The sequence below is a fragment of the Thermobia domestica genome, chromosome 7, assembly GCF_964235325.1.
Source record: "Thermobia domestica chromosome 7, izTheDome1.hap1.1, whole genome shotgun sequence".
Taxonomy (NCBI): Eukaryota; Metazoa; Arthropoda; class Insecta; order Zygentoma; family Lepismatidae; genus Thermobia; species Thermobia domestica.
Genome location: NC_137460.1, coordinates 161487156 through 161508263, shown reverse-complemented (window position 1 = coordinate 161508263; position 21108 = coordinate 161487156). Strand labels below are relative to the sequence as shown.

The window sequence follows — 21108 nt, the reverse complement described above, 5'->3', positions numbered from 1 at the left end:
CTCAATAGACTTTGACACGAGCATCACTTATTACCTTAACAATCGATGTAACTGCTTGATGGATTTGTAGAGCAATGCTAATGGTTCCAAGTTAATATGGGATGTTACCATATAGTGAAATTTTGATTCCCCGTAGCAGCTGAAGGAGGCCCCGAATGGCATTCCATTAACATTTTCGCTTTATTTTGACCTGTAGAATAATGCTCTGTGGTCCGTGGGCGCCATTTTTAAAACACCTGATATATGTTCCAGCACAATTCTGGAACGTCTAGGGCAATTTAAAAAAAAAACTTTGTCGTCCACACGTGACCTACAATCTAATATACAGATGGCGATCAGAAAAATGGAAACACCTGTCGTTGGCAGTGGTGTCGTGGCGCCCGCAGCGCCGGACCGCTGGTGGTGGTGTGTTAGGTCGGTCTCCATACTACGTCAGGCGCAGTGGAACAGCAGTATCCAGTGGCTGCAGCAGACGGAGGTAGTGTAAAATGGGAGACCTCTCAGATTTTCAAAGGGGGCAAATTGTTGGTGCGCGGTTATGTGGAGTGAGTGTGACGGCAGTGGCTACTGTGTTAGGTGTGTCGCGTGGGACAATGTCGAAGGTAATGACGGCCTATACAACACACGGGAAAACCACATCGGGGGAGTGGAACAGTGGGCGGAAGAAAATCATGAGTGACAGGTCACGCCGGGTATTAAAGCGCATTGTCACGCAGAACCGTCGTGCCACTGCGGAGCAAGTGACGGAGAAACTCAATCCGCACCTCCCCCACCCTGTTTCGACAATCACAGTCCGCCACGAATTACATGACATGAACTTACGGGGTCGTGTTGCACGGACCAAACCGCTCATCAGGGACCATAACGTTTTTGCACGCCGCAAATGGTGCCGCGACCATGCAACTTGGACCGCTGAGGACTGGAAACGTGTGATATGGTCGGATGAGTCATCCTTCACCCTATTCCCAACCACGGGCCGTGTTTATGTGTGGAGAACGCCCAAAGAAGCTTATGATCTGCAGTGCCTCCGCCCAACTGTAAAACATGGCAGCGGCTCGGTGATGCTGTGGGCCGCCATATCATGGTTTTCATTGGGTCCTGTGGTCACACTTAGCGGACGAATCACTGCCAACGATTATGTCTCAATTTTAGGAGACCACTTGCATCCTATGGTCCGGATGTTGTTCCCGGACAATGACGCCATCTTCCAGGATGATAATGCACCCATTCACACAGCTGGCGTTGTTGCAGCGTGGTTTGAGGAACATCGGAATAAAGTTCAACACCTCCCCTGGCCCCCCCAATCCCCAGATCTCAACATAATTGAACATCTGTGGTCTGTCTTGGAAACACGACTCCGGCGACGATTTCCACCTCCATCCTTTCTCACAGAACTGGCCGATTCCCTGCACGAGGAATGGTGCAAAAATTCCACTTGCTACCATTCACGACCTCTATGCCTCCATTCCACGTCGCATCAAGGCTGTTCTGAAGGCGAAAGGTGGCCCGACACCATATTAATCTGGTAAGTTGCAATTTCGTTCAGGTGTTTCCATTTTTCTGATCACCATCTATATATATATATATATATACTGTGAAGATCAAATACCCATAGCATTTCTAGGGTAGTGGAAAAGGGTGAAATGTAAAAATAATCAACAACGATTAATGTTAGTCTCTAAATCATAGTCTCGGAGTCGATGAGATGAATAGTGGAACTTGGCTGTTTAAATCCAAGTTCAATCATCATCCGCATGGAGGTGAGAAATAAAATGTCCAAAATGATCGGAATGGATGTTGAACCTATAGTTTTCGGAGTCATGGAAAAGCGATTGACCCGTTTGAAATCACTTTTGAAACATAGTAAGCACCTCAAGCTTGGTTTTTATCATGTCACTTTGATTAAAGGGTTTATTCTCTGGGGTTAGGGGGTTTCAAAATTTATATCAAAATTAAAGTATTTTATGGTGTCATACTTCCATCGAAATGCATATCCAAAAGGAAAAGGATTATAATACAGTATTTACCACAAATCTCGCTTTGCCATGCGAATAGCGGGCATTTCAGCTAGTTTAATTAAAAATTATAATACGGTATATAAAATCTCTTCTTAATTGAATTTTAGTACAATAAATGTATATATGTAATACTAACTTATTTTTCATGTAATGCAGTACTCAGTTGCGTCAATAATTAAAGAGAAGGAAATCCGCACCACACACGCTCCTCTGAAACTGAGATACGAGAGAGTACTCAAAAATAACTGAAATGACAATATAGCATGCATACGTTTTGTAGTTACAGAAAGTGTCCCTACGTCGTTGCTAGCTTGGGGCTTCCCACCAGTTTGCCAAATGACGTTAGTATGTTGAAGTGGTTTGTACTTGGTGCTGCTCTGTGTGTTCATAGTCGTAGAGTCGTACTATTATTGTGATGAGGCGAAGAACAGTGTGTGTGTGTGTGTGTGATTTTTTTTTTGGGGGGGGGGGGCAAGGGGGTAATAACTACAGTTGAAATCGTTATCCTTCTGCAAATCTTTAAGAATGATGATTTAAGTATATCACGTGAGTTTCCTTTCAAAAATAGCAACATATCATCAGATGATTTACTACGACCTGGACGTCCTTTGGCGAGCAGAAATAAGGAACACGTTGAAGTTCGACAGGCTATTACAAGGGAGGATCAAATGAAAACCTTAAAAGTGCAATAAATGTTAGAATGTAACAATGAAAAGGAAATCTTACCTCTTATTTTTCAACGTAGTCCCCTTGACGTTCAGTGCAAGTATTCCACCGTTTCGGGAGTGCATGGATACCTCGGTGGAAGAATTCTTTTGATCGAGATTGTAGCAACTCGTGCACTGCATTTTTCACTTCTTCATCACTACTGAAATATTTGCCGCCCATCGCTTCTTTGAGTGGTCCAAACAAATGAAAGTCACTGGGGGCAAGGTCTGGTGAATAGGGTGGATGAATGAGACACTCAAATTTGATGTCATCGATAGTCTCAACAGTCAAACGGACAATATGCGGTCGGGCGTTGTCATGCTGTAGGAGTACTCCTGAGGACAAAAGTCCTCGCCGTTTACGTCTGATTGCAAGGCGAAGTTGATTTTTCAGCATGTTTGAATACGAGGCACTGGTTACTGTCACTCCTTTTTCCATGTACTGTTCCAAAATTATTCCATTAGAATCCCAGAAGAGAGTGAGCATGACCTTTCCTGCTGATGGTTGAGTGCGGAATTTTTTGGTTTCGGCGAAGAGCTATGCCGCCATTCCTTGCTCGCTTTCTTGGTTTCTGGTTGATGATAGTGAACCCAGGTCTCATCGCCAGTAACAATCCTGTCCAGAAATGCATCACCCTCGGCGTTAACGACGGAAAAGTTCTTCACAGGCGTCGACGCGACGATCTTTCAATTCAGCAGTCGACTGACGTGAGACCCATCTTGCTGATACCTTATTGAAATGCAGAACATTATGCACAATGTGTTGAGCTGAACCAAAGCCAATCTTCATTATTGTTGCCATTTCTTTCGGGGTAATACGCCTGTTGTCCTTTACAAGCTGTTCCACTAACGCAATGTTGTTGTCGGTCACTACGCGGTGAGCTTGTCCCGGTGAGCATCCTCCACAGATGTTACACTACTTTTAAACTTCCTACACCACTCGTATACTTGCTGCAGGGACAAACACGAACCACCATACTTTGCTGCCATTCTACGATGAATTTCAATTGGTTTCACACCTTCACATGTCCTAATGCAGTGCATGTGGACAATGGGACGGTCACCTTGAAACTGCTTCTGTGCTGGCGCTTGTTTGACTAGACTCTTCTGCCACCTACTGAAGAAAGAGAATGCTGTTAAAAACAATACTGCCAACTTTCAAAGTAATAGCACAACATTTGAAATTTATAATAAATTTTTAAGGTTTTCATTTGATCCTCCCTCGTAATAACGATCGCCAAAAGACTATTGACCAAATTTCTGAAGAAATAACTTTATTATGGAGATCCGGATAGAAAGTAGGCAACCCGGAGAATAAGCATGTGAATCCGCTCATTATTAACTAATAGCACTAACACAAGACTGGCTCAGACATGGGGCTTATATTATTTTGTTGTATGTTGTTTCCATGACAATGACGATACATTTACAGGGTAACAGCTCATGGAAAGAAGCAAAGAAATGTTAAAATAAACATTGAGCGAATATCGCTTCTTTTAAGAGCAAGAGGTTTTCGGAAAATTAGAAAAGTAATCTTTGGAACTAAACACCTGCAAAACCACTAGTCATAGAACCGAGGAGGCATGTTTCTGTGTGAGACATAACTTGCTCTGTCCAGAAATATTTGTATACTGCTCCGAATTACTGTGGCTGCGCAGGAAATTGAAATTCTGGGAAATAAAGTTGAATGGAAATAGGCATGGATGGATCGAAGTTTATGACAAATCGCTATTCAAATGCTTTAAACATGATGGAGAATTCATATAAAACTGTATGTGGCTGCATAGGTTGAAGGGCAATGTCCTCACTTGCCAAGCAACTAGCTTGAGTCTCCGGTGCAGGGGGTCAGGGTTCGATTTCCGGTGGGAGAAGGAATTTGAACGCATTACGACGATTCGGAATCCACCTCAAACTATAGGTTCCATGCCCATATAACCTCTATGCTGTAAAGGGACGCTAAACTCCAACTAACCAAGAATATCCTTTGAACTTCGATGAAAGTTGCATTTAACTGCTACAAGCAAATAAAAAGTACCATTACTCAATCAAATGGCGATGACTCAATGTGTATCCCGAACGGTTTAAAATGAAAATTACATCAGTAGAAACCGACATCCAATAGTATGAACTTAAGAAAGAAATAAAAACAGGGATTTATGATAGCTCAGTGCTAGAGTGATCTTTTTTGGCGTATATGCTAGGTCATACTATGTAAATGTTGTGAAGGATTAACATCCTCTCAAGCACTTTGTGCAGGGTTGGCTGGTTTAAACCAGCTGTTAAAAGGTTTAAACCAAAAAACGAAAAATGTTCGTAAAAGTGTAAATATTCGTAAAATCTTGATGAACATACATTTGTGGGTTATCACGTTTCACTCCCGAATATTATTCATATTATATTCAGACCTAAATTCCTCATTCATTACTCAAAGAGATTACTACAAAAGCAACTTTTTTATACAAGTTTATGAATGTTTCTTTTGTGATTTTTTTACAATTTGTTATTATTGTTATGCAATTGCAATCAAAGAAAAGTTCTAAATATTGTTTCGTTTTAATAATGTTTACTATTGATAAAATATATCAAAATGCCGTACTTTTGGGGGGGAGGTCATACAAACCCCACGAGAGGCATTTATTGAAATCAAAAGTATCTTAGGCATCTATTTATGTATAAATGGGTCAGAGCCAAAGTGGACTCAAATAATTCGTATTTTTATTCACTTTTCTTACTGATATGCAAATTAAGTCGTTGTATTTCTTTAACTTGGATTAATAGAAGTCGTGGTGAACTAACTTGGACTAAATTATTACTTCTCTACTCTGCAGTATTTTGAAATTGTCCATATGTAATTCTGTTTAATGGTTTCACTTGTGCAACTGTTTATTTTTTGTCCTTCTGAATTGACTCTTGACATTTATATTAAGAAGTATGTAAAGATCAGTATAACGTATTTTTATCAGGAGTCCTTCGTGAGTGAGTCAGCAGATGTATCGTGTTGGTGGCCAGTTACTCCCGGTTTCAACTTCAAATGGAGGACAATTTCTCTCGGATGCAAGCCGAGAAGCAGTTTGGATTCCGCCTTAAGCTTATGTCACTCCTTCCAGCATAATCCGGCGAAACAAACTTTTTTTCTGCCATATGTGACGTAAATATATAGAGCAAATTATTTAAACAAACAAACAAACAAAAAAAAACTGGTTTAAACAACAACAACAAAAAAAAAAACATTTTTTTTCAATAAAAACCATGGTTTTTGCCAACCCTGATTATGTGAGAGAATTTTCTTGCAACTCTCATTTTCACCCATTTGTTTTGTTACACCATGTATGCTATTACCATTCACTATTCGAAGTGCATATTCGTGGTATGTTAAACTTCAAGATTCCTTTCCATTTCACTTAGAAAAAGAAACTCGAACAACTATTGGAATTGCTAATGGGTCATGAGGGACGCGAATTAATTTGTCACGATATTGACCTGAAAGTATTCATATGGCGATCAAAATTAATTTGTCACGATATTGACCTGAAAGTATTCATATGGCGATCAAAATTCTTCAAATAATTGTCAATATTTCGAGCACGATTCTCTTATGATCAGTACAATGGTTTAAAGTTTATACCATTTTACGCAGCTTGCTGATTACATGCTAAAATGATGTTTCTCTAAATGTATTAGTATTTTTGTATATACTATTTTTTTTAGAAACTTCATTAACCAGAAATGTTATATGTGTACACTAGTATTATCGTGTCTGAAAATAAATTTACTGAATTGCTAAAATGATATATTTCAGAAGAATTTTGATCGCCACAGGAATAGTTTTAGGTCAGTATTGTGACATATTAGAATAGTTGAACAATATTGTTACTTCTAACATAACCTTTGACCTGACTTCAACTCAATTGGGTTAAGTAAATAGTGGTAGGGAGGGAGTCTTAAAATAATGTGGCCAGTGTTTTCTGCCATACTCTTAATAATATATTTATTATATTTTAATTTTACATTTGCTGCGTTTATCACCTGAATTAGCTCGTCTTTTATCATGTCCTTTGTGTATTGTATGTCTATTTTCCATCCATTCAGTGATATCGTTTTTGATGCATGATCTGTTTGGAATGCGCTTTGATTTTACAGTGCGATACGGCGCATTGTCCGTGACAATCCCACTCTTGGGTTCGAGCTTCGGTGAAATTTTTCGAAACCAATTGCTGAACACATTATCTGTCATCTCATCATGATAATCCCCCCAATTTTGTAGGATTCAAAAAGCAAGACCCCTCCACCCTCCTTCCAAAAAATAATTTTCACTTCCAATATGTACGAAAATCAGTCGCTTGCCCTTTCCTGTAGAGTTTTCAACCCGGTGCTCAAGCCTGAAAGGAACACTTGCTTTCGATCTTTTACATCTGAGTCAACCCACACTTTCGTTGTTGTGTGACCTTCGTTGACTCAGATCTCATCAAGGTAATAATTATTTTTGACCTTGTTGCCTGTAGGAACAAATTTTGCATAGGTATTCCCTACTCTAGAGTATTATATCAATAATTATTTGTTTTCGATTTCTGCGGACAAATTCGAACCCGATTTCACACGGTAATTATAAAAACTTCTTCTTTTGAAATTAGGTAAATCTGTATCAGTTTACGGCGGATAGCACTTTATTGATTGTCAGTGGTTCATTTGTCACATAAGATTGATGAACTTTTCTACTGACGTTCCAATACTGGTTTCTCACGTCGATGTTTCTTCCCGTGAGTTGACAGTGCCTTTTATATATATATATATATATATATATATATCTTTCACCTCGAGCATCATTAACACTAAACAGATACACCAATAAATTCTGCAGTTAATGTCACGATGTCTTTTATGGTTAGTGTTGGACTAACGACTAGGAATAACGTGTGCTTCTATTAAATTTGTCATGGTATATTTCACGTTTTTTTCAGGTATAAGCGTGAAACATAACATCCCAGCACGTGCTATTCCGAACACGAGGAACCGTCGTGCTGGCGTTCCCTAATATTTCCGACTTCTCGCCGAAGTATTCCACATTCACTGCTATCAAGGTATTCACTCCACATTACCTTTTACCTACTTCGGACCCATCTTGCAGTCAGAGAATACTTGAGAATTCTCTTAGAAGCATACCTAGGACTCCTGTAGAAGACTCCTTGAGCGTCCATTGCATGTTGCTGAAATATGCATTTTTGGATGGCGTATGTGTGACTTTCTTTACGCCGATATGGACCACCACCCTACGGTTTCTCCAATTTGAGCCTAACGCGTGTTAAAATTTGGCTTTTCCATGATTTTAGACGGCTCTAACTCTGTAACCCTGCACTTCTCCCAACAGGTCCTTATGACTTTTTCCCTTATTTTGATGTAAGGAATCATTTCTTACAGTTTGTTGGCATAGTTCATTAATACCCTGTACATATTTCCTACCAAGAATGAATGACTAGCAAAATAAAAATAGGAAATCATGTTTTACGGAATAAAAATATTCCAGATTCACATTTTTAAGTTTTTAAAGTACAATCAGGCTAGGCTTGATCTAAAGTAATATTCAGAAGTCCTTCAACTGAAAAAAAGCAATCCTAGCTACCCAGGTTACTTTTATACTTTTGCTCTTTACAATAATACTATAAATAACAAAAATAGTATGTTTAGATTGAAGTTTTTTTAGGTTGTAGAAATTTTTTGTTTTCTATTCTATGGATTTAAAATTAATTTTCTTCGTGCAATTTCTTGAAAATTTAGCAAAATTAATTGCATAAAATGGTAATTTTGGAAAAAAAAAATGTCCGCATATCTGACTGAATTCCAGGCTTTTTCTAGGTTTTTCTGATCAGTATCATAAATGAGGGGTAAATTTGGATAAGGGCATAACTAGCAATTCTTCAATTTTTCAGGAGAGCAGAAAAGCAAACGCCCTTATCCAATTAGCCAACGTATTTACACATTATTTTTGGAGACGCGTTCGCCACGGAGCAGAGATATTACCTTAACACCATCTAGACACATACGGACATGCTCAAACTTGCAGAATATTTATATAATTTTACCGGAAATAGGTCGATACGCCCTTATCCAAATTACCCCTTCAAATGATGCCGAAAGTAGGTGGAGAATGTTTTCACATCTTTATTTCATATGACTACTTAAAACAGCAATACTGATTTGGCAACTGAAATTAGACAAAGAGATGAAATTAGACAAATTAGAAAGAAAGAAATTAAACTCGTATTTTCCTGCTTTGCGACCAATTACTTTGGAACTCGAGATTAATCAAGAAAAGAAGCGACTAAGTCGAGTTTCACATCTGGATCTTTTCCGAGCTAGCGAGTTTTATCGCCGTGGAACATCACGGGGAAAAAAATCTGGTTCACAAAACTTTATTATATATATAATAGTGGATTCTGTATTTGAAATGTTGATTGAAGCCGCTACTTCGTAACGTTTACGGTATTAAAATACTGTGTGAAAGTACCGGAAACCCACTTCTATGGAACATATTCGGAATGAAAGGCGTGTAAAATTTTTAATAATATTAGCTTTCTGTATATTAAGTATGCACATTCATAAAAATTAATTACTGTACATCATTGTGAATATTTTTCTATACACACACATACAAGGATATCACAGTTTGCATGTTTACTTTATCACATCATTTGCTCCAACAGAAATCATAAAAAAACAAGCCGCAGTTAAAACTCATTGCACGAACTTCTATTCTTATGTTTTACGTCTGAATGCAAAAATGTAGAAAGTTGTCTGGATAACTGAGATGTTCACTCATCCATTGTAGAGGCATCTCCAACGGAGGCTCAATCCCATGAATTACCACACGAACTGGAACAAAATACCAAGAAAATTTAGTTTTATTAAAAATATTACTTACAGAGTACCAATACAAGAGATAAAAAAGGAATATTCTATACAGTACATCAATATTTGTTAACAGACATCGTTCGTAAGTAAATTAATGTACGAATTTAATCATCAATGTATAGCATAATAGCCCGCAAGAGGATACTATTCGGGCAAGTGGATTTGATTTATAGTTCTCTTAACTTTGATACCATACGTGAATTTACAGTTTGGTAACACAGATGAACGGAAGCACCGGCAGAAATTTCTTTAATTTGCAGCTTTTGTTCGAAATATTATATTTTACTAATGATTTATTTAATGATTATTTTCTTTTAATTTACAGTTTTCTGTTCAAAATATTCAATTACATTTTATTACTTATTCCATGGTATTCTACAAACAGCAATGCATGGGAAAGTAATATGGATGGTTAAAGACCTCATTCAATATAGACACACCAAAAGCACATAGCTCTTAGTCTTAGTATACATCTCAATTGAGTTGTCCAATATTCGCTTTTAATATTTTCGAATTCCAGTGTTTTTTCTTCTTTTTTCCTGATGTTCTTTGTTGTATTTATCTTATATTTGTCAAGTACACTTTTAGAAGTTCGTACTTATCTATTTAAACCAAACGCTAATTAAAAAAAAAAAAAAAAAAAAAAAAATACATACTGGGTAGTTACAAAGCCAACATTGTAATGTAGCACACAAGGGCGTAATAAGCTCAAAAGTAAAGTCAAAGGCTGGAGCCACAAACTAGTAAGCTGTCAGAACGTCACTGGGTTATGATTTAATCTAAGACAAAAACTAAAATTAAGAGGAAAAAAGTAATTGATAAACCTTAAAATTAGAAAAATGAAAAATGTAAATAATTTATATTTTATTTAGCGTGATTCTGGGCTTACGCAATTAGTGAATGTAAAATGAGTATTTTCTTAAATAAAAGGGTGACGAATTGTTTCATTCCACTAGTCAGCTCATGTGCACACCACACAGATTTGACCCATGGGCAAACACCAAATGACTGGCTGTTGGTAGTATGTCTCCAAATTCCTGCACAGTTGTTCATGTCCTGTAGTCACTGACACAATAGGGGCTCACTCAAATTGACAAAGCATTAACTAAAAGCACGCATTAGAAATTATCTTTTCTTCCTTCTAGAACGAGGGTTACTCTGTCATGACGGAAGGTGAATGGTAACCTACTACTAACTATTGATCTAGTTTTGGCTTGTATATGAAATACCGAAGGGCGCAAATCTTTTCTTAAAACATGATGTTGAAAATGAACTGCTGATCAATATTAGGATGAATGTTCAAGATGTTCATTGCTTAAAGAGCTAACCAACTGATTGGTTACTGATTGCTGACTGAGTGTTTCATAATTCATTTTTACAGCTGTGTCTAAAATCAAATATCAGGACAGGTGTTAGCACACAATCAGAAAAGCTAAAAACAACCGCGAATTCGATTTTTAATCAGCAATCTATTTCCTATGGGATACAGACTGAATTATTAAGCAGTCTGCATGGAACTGGGTGTGTACGTATAGTTTTCAAAGCCCATGTTTCCTTTATTTTAAAATCCAACAAAAGATTACATATTTGCCTCAAGATGAAGCCTATGAGACTCCTGTCTGCTTTTATTCCATTTTTTGAATAATTATAATCTAATTTCATTGGCCCTTTTCAAATATTATGATAATGAACAGATTCAAGCGAACTGTAATGATTAAAAAAAAAGATAATAAAAAGTCATTTTTGGTCAAAAAGTAGGAGTAAATAGGATAGGTATTATATCATTTCTATACATTCGTATTATCTGTCATAATAAAACATATGGTAGAAGGGAGGAATTGGGAGGTATGTTTGTTTTTAATCTTTTTTTACTCACAGGTGTTTTTTTTTTTTTTTTTTTAGTTTTTAAGAACTGAATGTATGTTGCAGGTTCTTCTATACCTACTGTGGTAGTGGTAAGCTTTCGACATCTTTACTTTTGACGCTGCAACAGTTTTATTGTTGTTGGTCTGATTTCCACCCAATTACCCCCTTGGAGATAATTGGTTGCAAAATGATTAAAACCATTACTGGTAAACATAAACCCGTCGGGGTGATTGAATGTAAATGAAGAAAACTCAAGCTTTCATTTAGTGTATATAACTTGTATTCCACTTAAAAACTAATGGTTTTATGGGCTTAGAAAAAAAATTACACCTTTGTTTACGCAAAATAAGGAATAACTTATTTCTAAATCTCAAAGGTGGCTGAATGTCTTTTCAAGCCTTGCAGTTTTTGTTTATAGCATAGTGTATTATCCTGTAAACTTAATCCAAAATATATCACATACAAAAAACGGTCAAAACTTTGGCCGAAAACGTTAAAAAAAACTAACGCTAAAGAACTCCTACAATAGAACATGTGTTAGAACTCCGGATTGATAAACAGGTCCTATTTACAGCATCAGCACTATTGATATACGCAACGGCCACTGGAGGCCTAATTTGAATAAAATACCTAAGAAGCACGATACACTATGAAACAAAAGTGTACATCACAAAAGACAAATATAGCACAGCATTTAAATGAATTCTGATCAACATCTATCCACCCAAAATTTTGATGTAATTAACACAGGAACTACCAAAGGGGTCATTTTGACCCCTCAACATCATTCATCATCCTCTATACACTAAACATGTAGCACCACTTTTTCTCTTTTTAATCAGTGTGATTATAGCCTAAATATCATATTTCAATTATTTTTGGTTTTCTTTAAAAATGAAGATTTACCTAGAACTACCACGGGGGTCATTTTGACACCTGGCTGTTTATTTTGAAAATGAAAATAAACTTTGTCAGTTTTACTTTCTACGTTATGCCGGCTAGGCTAAAGGAAAAGGTGATGATGAGAAATGAATGGAATGCTGTAATGGACAAAGTGGGAGGAAACGGGAGAACCTGAGAGAACCCACCCAGGTGGTGTTTGTCCACTACAAAGTTCACTTCCTATTTATTTTACCCTGGAAAAGGAATGACTTTTTAATTCTTGTTTATACTTTTTCATCAAGGTGTGATATAGATGCCTCTGAAACAATTGTGAACAACCATTGATTTGTGGTGGTTGTTTTGAAGAATTTGTTTCACTGTTTGCGAATGATGGAGTCTTCAGATAGTAAACGGCTTATAGCGCAGAGTTTGTAGCACAGTTACAGAATATTGATGATAGTGCTTCTGGTGATGAAGACAGTAACAGCTGGATTGAGAAGGAAGACGTTACATTCTTTGTCAAAGAAGATTTTTCAAGTAGTGATTACAAAGATACCCGATATACCGATTCTCATTCTACTGATAATGATTGCAGTGAAGAATCTGAGCAAGGGATTTCTACTCAAATTAGTGGTAGGTCTAGTGAAGTGCCTCCGGATCAGACTGTGTGGACGGTAGTGGATGTAAACAACAAGACATGCAGAAAAGTACATAAACATAATATAGTTCGTATCAAACCAGGCCCTACATCACTCCTTACGTGTAATATGGATGATGTTTGTACAAGTGCATTCAGACTGATCGTAATCGATAAATTACTGCGAAATATAAAGAAGTGTACAGATGTTAAGACCCGTCGAATTTTAGATGATCCTAACTGGTCAATTTCTCTCGATGAGTCTGATGCATTTATTACTTTGTTGTATACAAAGCTTCTGTACTCGTTATTGAACAAAAGATAAATCGAATATACACAGGGTGTTAATGAACTATACCGACAAACTTTAAGAGGTGATTCCTCACATCAAAGTAAGAGATAAAGTTCATATGGACCTATGGTGAAAAGTACATAGGTTGAGAGCTAGGGTTGTACAGCGGGGGACACTTCTAAATGGTACAGCCATATGGAGATTTACGGCTAAGGTGTACCATCCAGAAGTGTCCCCCGCTGTACAAAATCGCGAGAAAAAAAAAATTCAAGAGGCCCTATTTCGAATTCGAGAGACTGTGGATGGTGCTCCTTATCAGCATAAAGGAAGTCACGCATAGGCAATCCCAAAATGCATATTTCATTAATGTTCAATGGGTGTACAGATTATTCCCTGCAAGGTGAAATTCCCAGAAATGCCATCAACCGAATTTTGAGATATGCTCTGACTTTATGATTGGTCCAAAGTAGGCAAACGGTAAGCCTTGATAGTAGTGAACACGGAATCCTTTGGCGTGATGTCGGAAGCGTTAAGGATCTTCAGCAGCACGGTTTCTCGTACTCGGAAAAACGCATGGTGCGATGTATGAATATAAGGGACAAAAGGTCCATTTCAGCCTGTTGTTCTACAATAAAGACCAATTTTTGCCTGTTGTTCTACAATAAAGAAGCATGAAATCTAAGATTTCTTTCCTTCGAAAATGAAAACAAAATAGTTTAACATTCCAGCAAATTAGGCTAAAGAAGACAGATTATTAATGAAAGTAAGTGATTTTGAGATTAATCTTTCATGCTCTCCGCCGGAAATCGAACACGGGATCATGTGCACGAGCTAGATATTAGACGAGTGGTAGGACTTTTTCTCCTTTGAGACATGATTTACTAAATATTAGACTAATATTTGGAATGATTTTTTAGTTTTCAGTCAATGGAAATTAACCGTAAAATCGAAATCACTGAATTTGATGCTGAAAATACCCTGAATATAGAATGTCTCTTTCGGGAGTGGTAGGAGTATATTTCAAAGTAGAAAAAGGAACGAACTATGACTGTAAGCACTAGTTATTTCTGCTATTATCAACGTTCGTTTGATTTGATTTGGTTTACTATTCATTCTGTACATCATATTACATGTATGTTTGACTATTGAGTCTTCTTTATTTCAGTTCTTAACCATAACGATGTTTTAAATTGGAGAAATTTTGTGAAAACAAAATCAAGCAACCTTTTAAGCACACAAAAAATAGGTATACTTCTGTGCATAGTAAGATTATTATTCTCTCAGTGGCATAAATTATTTCCTAGATTCTAAATTACTTGGGGTCCCTAGTTCGATCCCAGGCTGCGTCAAGTGGGTTTTGTGTTGAACGAACACCGTGTACGTGTGTTTTCTTGGGATTGCCCTGTTTCCTTTCACTTTCTTCATTCCAACATTTTATTCATTCTCATCATCTCCTAAGCATATAGCCATAAAAATACTGATGAGAGATTAATTACAAATTACTTAACTGGGTGGAGTGGGAAGAAGTATCATAAATATTAAGTCCCGTTGACTGCATTTATACTTCAGTTTTTCATTAGACATATTTCCTGGTGTCCCATGTTGGAATCTCCTGATTTCATGGCTGGTAATATGACAATATAAAAAACATCTTGCTTGAAAGAGAACCGATACTAGACAGTTCTTGAGGCAGTAAACATTCCTAAAAACTGCACCAAGATGAGCATAAAATTAAAATACGGAATTCTTTTATATTTTGATAATTCCTCTGTTTTAATCATAATGAACATTTAAAACAACAAACGCTCGCAGGATTTTTCCCCACCCGCAAGTTGGGGAGGGGGAAAAGACCGATACAGCGGGAAGCATCGAATATACATACCTTGATGCAATTTTCTTCATGTAATCAGTGGTAAAAGTGGATCTGAAAAGGTAAGGGAATGAATGAGGTTCCCTGTGCCTATCTTTGCCCATTGTATTTTTTTTTAGAAAGTGGAGGGGCGCGATATATATTTTTTTGGAAGTGGGTTTATGACATACCCGCCGTTTCCCCCTTACTTTTACCCCTGCATGTAATACAATAATTATTGAGACTTACTTCATAACTCTGCTAACTATATAGTAAATATATTAATTACTGTAGTGAGTGGGTAAGCAAATCTAAAATGTTTGAGCATGAATTTCAGAGAACCGAACCCCTTTCGAAAATCCAGGGGTGTATTGGCCCCTTTTTTTCGGTGTCTACGCTTAAGACTTTACTATAAGACCATGTAGAACATAATCTCGCTTCTCTCAATCAGAAAAAGATACAGTCTGTGGGCCATTACACCATATCAAGCCCGCTTGCATTATTGGTCCTACAGTTACACCACTGCTTTTATTTTATTTAATTACTTTATTTTATTTTATTTTATTTATTTATTTTTTTTTACTACTACTTCCTTTCAGAAACTTGTCCGGGAACAGTATCAAAAGGGGCTAGACTGAATAGCAATTCAATTTTCTTAGCTTCGGGGGGAACGCTATCCAACTTTGGGAGGGCAAAACTCCCACAATATTATGTCTGTAAGAAACTCTACTACCACCTGACGCGAATTTGTTCTTTGCGAGTTTGTGTTTTGTGAATAACTTCTTCCTTCCAAGCTTCAATAACTCACTCTCCCTATCAATTGAGCGCTGCCAAGCGGAGGAATTCGTTACTATTACAGAAGCTGATTATATACCAGTTGCCGTTCAAGGTGCAACTGGAAGTATACAGTAAGGGAAGATAGCAACGATGCAAGAATAAATCCATTTCCCCATGTTAAGAGATATGAGCTCGCTGCCATATGCTCAATGTTACTGCTTCCAGTGACAATGCTCGTTGCAACTGGAAATGTAAATCTCTCTCTCTCTTTCAATTTTTTAAATTGATTTTTTAAAGAAATCCATCAATACTGTCTTGTGCTCATGAGCAAAGGTTTATGTTTACTGATACACTACTTAAATACTTTATCTTTAGTATTAAAAAATATCCGGTTGCACAACCATATTGTTTACTGATACACTACTTTAATACTTTATCTTTAGTATTTAAAAATATTTTTAGTATTAAAAAATATCCGGTTGCACGCCGCCGCTGGATTCTGATGAAGAGCATGTAACCATTCGATTCCACACTTATTAATAGTGATGTCAGTCAAATACACATAATACATCACCGGAAATGTAACGTGTCCCATACTAATGAATATGCCTAATACAGTAACACGAATTTACTTATTTAATGTACCCGATAATGAAATTAATCTTATAACGATTTTCAGAATGACCTAACATGGCCCAAGATTCATAAGACAATTTGAACACTTAACTATCCTCGGATAAGCACGAAAATGTGATATTTGGGTTTAAGTGATTCCAAATGAAGAATTACATGCCTCGGAATTACTTATTATCGCACAATAATCTCAATACTCCTTTCAAATTAAGGAACACATTTCTTTCCATTGCGATTCACTACTGATTGTTTCATGCACACATACAAGCTAGACTCTGTAGCCGTTTATATTCACTATTGTTAGGAGAGAGCACAATGAATCATATAATTTCGAAGCCGAAGATTGATCTATTGAATGATGCGAAAACTATTCTTGTGACCACCTTTTGATCCGAGCACTTCGGTTTTCGTCTGCTACTGGCAAAGGACTCGCTGAAGATCCCAGCGCTGTTTAACGACAGTGTATCCAATTCAGCAACTTTTCTTCCAAGTCATCTTCCGTTCGCTATCAATTATCATATGAGTTTTCGAAAACTTATATGTTTGTGACACAATAATTTCTAAATAGATTAAGGATATTATTGATTAACCTTCTATTATTGAAAATAATAAATACGTAAATTAAGGGAATTGTTGCCTTGCCATTTTTCTTTTTTCTTTTCCGTAATTAAAACATATTTTCTAGTATTTATAGTTGCAAATAAGAAGGTACATAATATTATGGTTTTTGTAATTGATTTTTTTAAAATATGCTAAATAATTGCAAGATAATTTATAATTAATTAATAATTTAACTTTTTACTTTGAATCCCAACGAAGGAAATTCAGCCAACCAACCCTGCAAATAATGACTAAGTTACTCTTCATCTATAGGATAAAATAATTTACAAATCATCAGTTACACACAGTCACTTAATATTTAATTGAATTAATAGAATTTTTAGGGGATCAAAGAATTAAAATATAGCGTGATTATTGGTAAATGAAGCTTTGCAAATTATTTTATCGTATACATTAAAAGTAATTAATCGTTTCCTGCAGGGTTGGTGCTTTGAATTTCCTTCCTTGGGCCGAAAAGAAAAAAAAAACTTTAATTAGTGATTAATTATTAATTATCTTGTAATTAATGAGAGCGTTTTAAAAAAAATCATTTACAAAATTAATATTATGTTTATTTATACTCAACTATAAATACTAGGAAACGGGTTTTAATTACGGACAAAGAGAAAATCAAAATGGCATGGCAAAAATCTCTCAGTGTTGTCGATTCCATTTCCATGGGTGTCAGCGGACCTGCTCTTTCGAAGTTTGTACAAGTCTGTACAATTACTTTATATTTAATAAATTTGCTCAAGAATACCCTTCGTGTAGTAAGCTTGTTAGAAAACATTTTACAGAAAATAGAACGCTGAAGGAAATGTGTTTCTTATTTTGTTTGGCCTTTTTTTTTTAACACAATGCTTTGCATCTCCTTCTGTTGACTAACATGATTGTCTCAATATCCACTACTGAGGAAAACATCTGGTTGACTTTTCGTTCAGCACATTCTTAAATACTAAGAGCTCAGACAAATTTAGAGCACTTATTCTCCGCGTCTTTTCAAATTATGACGAAGAAGTTAAAATTATTTAACTTTTCGGAGACATGTGGTTTCAAAGGGTGCAGAATGAATGACACAAGATAAATCCATTGACTGAGTGAGTAAAACCTCATGCATGATGTCCTGGCGCGTGATTTAATTCCATGATCTTCCGAGTGCTAAGCCAATGCTATACCAGCTAAAATGTGAAATTGTTAAGGGTTTTACGTCATTTTTCAACAGCGGGGCTATATAGAGACATGGACCTACAGTTGAAAGTGGAATCCGAACCACTCCATTCAAAGTGTGCTCCTGGCGGGAATCGATCCCGCGAGCACTCGGGGGAGCCCGCTATACCAACTGAGCAACGAAAAATTAATTTGTACTCCATTTATAGTTTCATTATTAGTATGCACCTGGACTTTCCATGCGTTTTTTCCCCCCTTTTTGCACGTGTTTTCAGGTTTTCAGCAGATAAGGGATTTTGTCGTGAGAATGTTCTTGTTATTTTTCTGCAGAACTTTTCGCACTTTATAAAGAAACCTTTTGCTCCGAGATCCACTGTTATCCACAGCAAGAATAGTGTCTTCGTATTCACGCTCTTATCATTTTATACAAAATAATTTAAATCTAATAAACCTACTTACCTATTTTCTAAATTAAAATTTCTTAGAGATACTTATTGGCTAATACCCTCTTCAAAGGAAATACCACCTTGCTGTTCAAGTCTTATTATTTTTATCAAGTCCTTTTTGTTATGAAAATGTTCTTTCAGTTCGAAAAACGCGTCTACACTATCGCGTTTACATAAGAAAGCATTGATTCCACGTGTAGCTTTCTTTTCTGCTCTTGAAAAGTTTTGTCTGATGCTCAAGTGCTTTTTGATTCGGACATCTTCAAATCAAGATTTTTACTGAAGTCAACGTCAACACGATGTTTCACAGCACAAACTTTATATATGAAAGAGGCGTATTTCTTTAATTATTTTCTCTTTTCCTCTTTATATAGTTTTACATTTATAACATGTTCTCTTGTTTCTCTTATGTGTCCATTCCCCCCTGGTGAAAAATCATTGTTTACTTTGAGAATGAATTTGTAAAATAAATAAATAAATAAAAATTGTGGAAAGGTTGAGTGAAAGAAAATGTCATTTCGTAACTCTGCCATTTTTAAATAAGGAAATAAAATAACTCATCTAAGGGAACCCTCGTTACTTCAGAGCACTCGCCTTCGATGCACGTGGTAGAGGTCTGCACGGGCCGAAATTTTTAGCCCGAGCCCGGCCCGGCTCGTGAGTTTATAATGTGAGGTCCGACCCGAGTCCAAAATATGTTTTAGTATTTAGGCCCGAGCTCATGTGTTAATCAAATGAGCCCGAAATAAACCCGAATTACATAAACTTTATAATTTACTCAAAATTGTATTTTTTTTTATTTACAGCAATTAGAAGTTTAATTTTGCAGTTCTGTTTTAAAAGTTCTTAAGAAAGAATGGTCCAAACGTCCAATAAATATTGTTGTACAGTACATTTACAAAGTTAGGCCCCAAAAGGCCCGAGAAATATTATTGTATATTTAAAAATTTACGGCCCGACAAGTGATATATGCTTTGTAGGCCCGAGTCCGGCCCGCGGATTCCCACTTTAACCTGTCAGTCCATTCTCTATATAGTCTCGCTGTTGGGTAAAGACGTTTAAAAACCTAACAAACGAATTTTCCCTTAGAGTGTATTCCCTCGTGGCATGCTTATCATGAGAATTGCTGTCTTATGAAGAATTTGCCATATGAATTTCATTTAGCGCTATGAGAGTAATAAACTTATCGTTAGCGTTGTTTTCAAATATTGGAATTGATTATACGATTCCAAATGAGTAAGAACAGTAGAATTTTATCTTTTCTTGTATTCATTTGGGGCTCCCACAGTTCGATTCATTGGTCATAGGTACGAGGATCTCAAGAAGAGGAGTAAGCAACACTACAACTCATCCACCCCCAGTGAGAGGATGTCAACCTTTGTTGCCAAACGTCCACGACCGCTAAAGAGCCACTTTACTGTTCTAGAGAAAACGATCTATTGCCTCGTTACTTTGCGTAGCGGTATATCTGTGGAAAATATTTAGTAATATTTATGTAAATATATCAATTGTACTGTATATATACATTATTTATTGTTTTTAGTGCGGAAGTTCTATTTGCAGAGTTTAAGTTATTGTCGTCGTGTGATTGTGTGTGTATATTTATGTATCGTCTCAAGATTTGCTGTGTGTGTGTGTGTGTGTTTGCGTTCGTGTTTGTGTGTCATCCCCCTTTTATGCTTCTTGTATATAGTATTGCTTTTTGTAAATAGTTAATTGTAAATAATGGAACCATCAACATCTGTGCCGTCACCCGAATGTTATAGGATTGGAGGGCAAAAAAAAAAAAAAAAAAAAGCGTATTCTTAAAAGTGGAGAGCGACAAATTATTCTTAACGTTTATTCGTATTTCCGCTCACAAGAACAGGAAGGGGGAAGAAAAACTTCCGTACGGGAGGCTGTGGATAAAACTGCTGCGGCCACTCTCGTTGCGAAATCTACTGTATATGATATAAGAAAGTAGCATTTAATGAACAACGGTAGATTAGAAACCCCACGCAAATACAGAAAAAGTGAAAAGCAAATGACACGTGTCGACCAGGCCCGTATCCAGGGGGAGTCTAGGGGGGCGCCCGCTAAATTTTCGCTGGCCACCTAAAATTTTCACGGTAGGCTTGCAAATGTACTATAATATGGTGATAAACTATAATATGGTTAGATCGGGCCCCCCTTAACTTCGGCCGGGCCCCCCTACATTTTTGGGCTGGCTACCGGCCTGGTGTCGACATTTATGACAATTTTACCCTGGAAACTATAAGGCGGAAAGTACATGAATTTTTCAGGGGAATTTAGGGTGGATATTTATTATTATTATTATTATTATTATTA

The 21108-nt window shown here is 36.7% G+C and overlaps 1 protein-coding gene across 1 annotated transcript in view; it reads right to left on the bottom strand.

The window, feature by feature from the left end:
* Window positions 1–9272: 9272 nt before the first annotated feature.
* Atg5 (autophagy protein 5) overlaps window positions 9273–21108 on the bottom strand; it is a gene marked incomplete in the record, with an annotated part of 79305 nt that continues 67469 nt past the window's right edge. The window contains 1 exon segment of the mRNA XM_081765513.1: window positions 9273–9592. Coding sequence (XP_081621639.1) covers window positions 9483–9592 — 110 coding nt within the window.